General features: G+C 47.8%; 1 protein-coding gene across 1 annotated transcript in view; it reads right to left on the bottom strand.

Annotated features, from left to right (window-relative positions):
• AARS2 (alanyl-tRNA synthetase 2, mitochondrial) overlaps window positions 1-4,543 on the bottom strand; it is a 32,623-nt gene that overhangs the window by 9,028 nt on the left and 19,052 nt on the right. The window contains exons 12-13 of the mRNA XM_019549640.1: window positions 1,530-1,699; window positions 179-292 (exon numbers count right to left, since the gene is read on the bottom strand). Coding sequence (XP_019405185.1) covers window positions 179-292; window positions 1,530-1,699 — 284 coding nt within the window. The remainder of the gene's footprint in view (window positions 1-178; window positions 293-1,529; window positions 1,700-4,543) is intronic.

Here is a 4,543-nt window from a genome sequence, read left to right as displayed (position 1 = left end):
ATGGAGGTCCTGCACTCCGTCCAAGAACCTACGTTCAAAAGGGGGAAAGGCCCATTTCCAAACATGAGGAGCAGGGGATGCGAGAGCCCTACTGGAGCAGCAGCTTTGCGTTCTCATTTTGCTAAGCACTTCACCCCGAAGCAAGACCAAGAAAGGGTGAAGACCAGCAACTCATTACCTCATCCACAAAGAGCTGCACTTGATCTCCAGCCCGCAGGGTCTCCAGGACTGTTACCTCATGGACAACGTAGCCACCGGAGAGCTGGACTGACTCCACTGGGAACAGCACATCCTCAGAACAGAGCAAGACAGAGTGACAGATAAGTATGCACAAAACTCTCCTTGCCTCAGGCCTCCATGGTAGCACAGCAAGGCAAGGCAAGTTCAGTGGCTGGCAGAGCATCTACCTGATAGCCCTGGAGCACAGAATCCCCCTGGATTATCCCCAAAGCAAGTGTAGGATGGGAAGAGGAAGGACAAGCCCCCTACAAGCATCATCCTATTCTTACCACAACTGTGACTCAGCCCTTGGTTTACTTGGTCTGTGGCTTCTGTGTAGAGGCTGCCCATGAGCAGGGAGATTAGCACCAGTCATGGTGCTAAGTTTTTGAGACCATGACTGAAACCCCAAACTCACCCGACACGTAGGGGACCACTGGGCTGACCTAAGGGCCTGAGCTGTAAGGGATTCTTGTTACTCAGTGGTGCCCTCTCTGGTTCATTAGGGAGAAGTAGACATACAGCCTGTTGAATCCAGCCAGTCCTCTTGGGCTAGAAGCATCTGTGACCCATGGGTGATTCCCAGGGTTCAGGGAAGCAGGGAAAGGTGCGATACCACAGGTTAGCAGAGGCTTATATACCATATCCCAGCCCACTTTACAGCACAATAATAGAGTCTACATTTATGGTAGGAGTCCACTCCAAAGAACCTGTGGTCTTTGCCTTTCAGCCTCTTGATGTGGTGGAAGAAACCAATTTTCTAAAAGAGCACATATTTTGGAGAGGGGTGTGGGGATTCTCCCCAGAGCCTCTGAGAAGAAAAGAAGAGGACAGAAGAGGAAGCAAGACGCAGGTTGGGCAACCACCTCTGTTTCTCTAGGGCTGGCTCTGCAGAAGTTGCTGAGCCCATGCTTATTTGATGACTGCTCAACGTTTCCATATGGTGGCCCAGCTAGGGAAGAGGGCAGCATGATGGAGAAGAAGGGATGTTGAGCCTCCCTGACAACTGGCATTGCAAAGAGGGGCAAAAAAGGGAGACAAACAGAATGGAAAAGGCTGAGACATACTCAGCTCAGCCCATCATCTCCCCAAACCATCCACTGCTCCACAAATCACTGGGCTTCCCCCCAGATACTAAGCCACTGTGCATCCTAAGTGCCCAGCTCACCAAGTGGCTGGCAGAAGAGGAAGAGCCTGAAAACAACAGGCAGGAGGACTCTAGCAAGCAACCTGGTACAATGAAGAGGGGAACACCACTCTGGGGAGTCTAACCAGCCTTAATTTCAAGCTTGGACCACAGAGAGCCTCACCTGCTGTCCCAGAAGCATCAGGTAGCCCTGATCGTGTGCCTGCCCGCCCTGCTCCGCATAGAAGCTGGTCCTATCCAAGATGACACCACAGCGCTGCCCTGCTCCAACTTCTTTCTGTAGAGATCGGTCCTTGTAGAGCATCAGAATGGTGGCCTGACAAGGGCTGAACACTGCAGAAGGCAAGACTGGATCAGGAATGGGCTCCAGCCACCAACACTTCTCTGCCTTCCCATGGGAGTGCAGGTGGGTTCTACAGGTCACCCTGCAGCCTGTCTACACCCCACACCCATTCAGACTGCAGTGTACACAAAGACGGAAGGTCCCACTTGTTAACTGTGGACGGGAAGCACACAAAGTGGTCTGGCAGCAATGAGCTGTATGCTCAAGGGCAGTTTTGTGATGATGGGCCCCACTTATGAGCCCCCCAATCAGTATAGATTCCTGACAAGGGTCTGAGAGCAGGAGAAATACAGTATGTCTGAGGATAAAACACTGACATCACCCCCTACCTCTAGGGCCCAAATTCACTCTTTCCAGTGATCACCAGCCGTTCTAAAGCAACATTAAACTCTACATAAAGTAGCAGTGACATCTAGTGGCCTACTACAACAATGGCAGGTTTCTCTTAAGACAAATTGAGTGCCCTGGGTAAAAATGTTAAAAAGCTAATTAAAATTACTTAAGAACAAAGCCTACCCACCCCAGCCCACAAAAACAGGGTTCTCTGAACCATTTTTACTATACCTAGCACCCACATACCCGTTCTGATTGTCAGCAATAGGCTTGGTGCACATCTTCAACAGAAATGCAGAGATGACATCTAACACAATTTTTTACTTCATAGGATAACACCAACCCTTAACTCTCAGCTCAACCACCACTATGGAGCTACCATGGACAGGCACATGATCTACTTTGCATGTTTGGTCTCAGGTGGAGTTCAGAGACAGTAGATCAGTGATCCTAACCAGGGTGCGGCGGTACCCTTGGGTGCCACCAGATCCTTTGAAGTGTGTTGTGAAGTGATGAGATAAGTGAGGTGTGAGAAAACAAGCCTATAAATTAAGCAAATAAATACAGGCTCAGGCTTGTCCCTGCTTGAACAAACCCCCAGCTCCCCTGCCAGCCCCTCTACAGGAAGGTAAGCACTCAAATATGTTTTTGAAACTGGGTGCCACTTGTTCATAGAAGTTATGCAGGGGCACCTTGAGTCTAAAAAAGTTGAGAATCACTACAGTAGGTGTATGTCCAGAGTGGACTGATTTAAATCACAAATTTTAACTGTTGCTGGGCACTGGTGGCAGTGAAGAGCTACAGGGTACCTGGGCTCCAGGCTGTTGTGGGGCGTGGGGAAAGAGAGGCTATCTACCCATGACAGCTCCCCAAAACTGCCTATGTGACCTGCAGGCTCAAATAATTTCCCACCCCTGCTTTATACTGTTAGGGAATGGTACGTTTTTTATTTACTAGATCATTTATTTTCCCCCAATATTTGTCAAGCTGGTTTTGGACAAAAAATGGAATTCAATTAGAAAGATAGAAAGCAAACCCAGTACTTCTATGTAACTAAGTAACAACACAACATTAAAAGTGGTATGGACATAAGAAAAACATTTTACTGAAATGTTTTAGACAAAGGATGCTTTAACTTTATTTAGGGAATTAACCAATTGTTTCTAGTCACCAAGGCCTCCAGGATTTTAGAACACGCAAGTCAGCCTCTCAACTCTAGGTTTTTGTATTGATAGGCTGGAAGAAAAACAAACAAACATGCCTTCCTCCTTTTTCAAGTGTTTTAGCAACTTTAAAGGAGCTAGTTCTTGAACTGGACAAAACTGAACAGAATGAAATGAAAAAGAAACAAGTTATTTTTACATCTGTAGAAATGGCTGCAGCTGCCAGAAGCTGGTTTGTCACTTCAGCAAACCATAAGTGCAAGTGCTCTGGTTGCAGTGACTTTCCATAGTAGTAAGGGGGATTGACTTTGCTAAAACATCAGCAACAACAATGCTCTGCTTGGATACTGTTTTTTTAAATCTAAGTGACTTCACATATTATGTCAAGTTTAGGCCCTCACATAGGTTGCCCTAATTTCAAACTTATTCTTAAAATAGGTCTAGTTTAACAAGAAAAATGCATTTTAATTAAAATGTCATTGGTTTTCACCCAACCCACGTACGAGCCTGTGTTCTATAAACTGCATTTCTCCAGCATACCAGATGGCTTATTATTCCTTGTAGGGGGAGGATGCTTGGCAAATCCCAAGGAGACCATGCATCAGATACCCACTCTAGCACTGTGCCGGCACTCTGGATGGTACCTGGTGTGGCAGAATGCCACCTCTGTCTCTCCCCAAAAACTCTGCTGTGTGACAATTTGGTTAACATGGTCACTGCAAAGGGCAGATTCCTCTGCCCCCTCTCTCAGGTGACCCTGAGTTATAACCTGAGCTGGATACATTCCTGAGGGAGGGGGGAAACCTGCTCCCTCTGCCTACATGACTGGCATCACATACTTGGGTGATAGGCTTATGCTCCCTACTGTTCTAAGCCAGGGGTGGGCAAAATGCAACCCAGGGGCAGGATGCGGCCTGCCAGGCCATTCTATCCGGCCCACAGGGCCCCTAAAAAATTTAGAAAATTAGTATTTATCTGCCCCTGGCTGCCTGTCATGCAGCCCTCAATGGTTTGCCAAAACTCAGTAAGTGGCCCTCCATCCGAAATAACTGCCCGCCCCTGTTCTAAGTAATGCCAACCTGACTGGGAGGGGGCTAGAGACCCTGCCAATGTACCCAGCAACCAGTAATGCATTTCAAATTGGCTGGCTAGCAGCCAACAGGTGCTGGCCTCTATTGGACCAGGTAAATGAGGTCATAAGTTCTATGCACGTTAAGGACTGCCCAGGAGGAGGGGCAGTAGCCATAATGAAAACTTAGAGAGAAGCTGGACCATCTGAAACTTGCTCTCTCTTGAAACTCATGATCAATGAACTGCCTGCCTCCAGAGGGAATCTCC

The sequence above is a fragment of the Crocodylus porosus genome, unplaced genomic scaffold (genome assembly GCF_001723895.1).
Source record: "Crocodylus porosus isolate Cpor-Errol unplaced genomic scaffold, CroPor_comp1, whole genome shotgun sequence".
In the NCBI taxonomy this organism is placed as follows: Eukaryota; Metazoa; Chordata; order Crocodylia; family Crocodylidae; genus Crocodylus; species Crocodylus porosus.
This window is presented reverse-complemented; position numbering and strand designations above follow the sequence as displayed.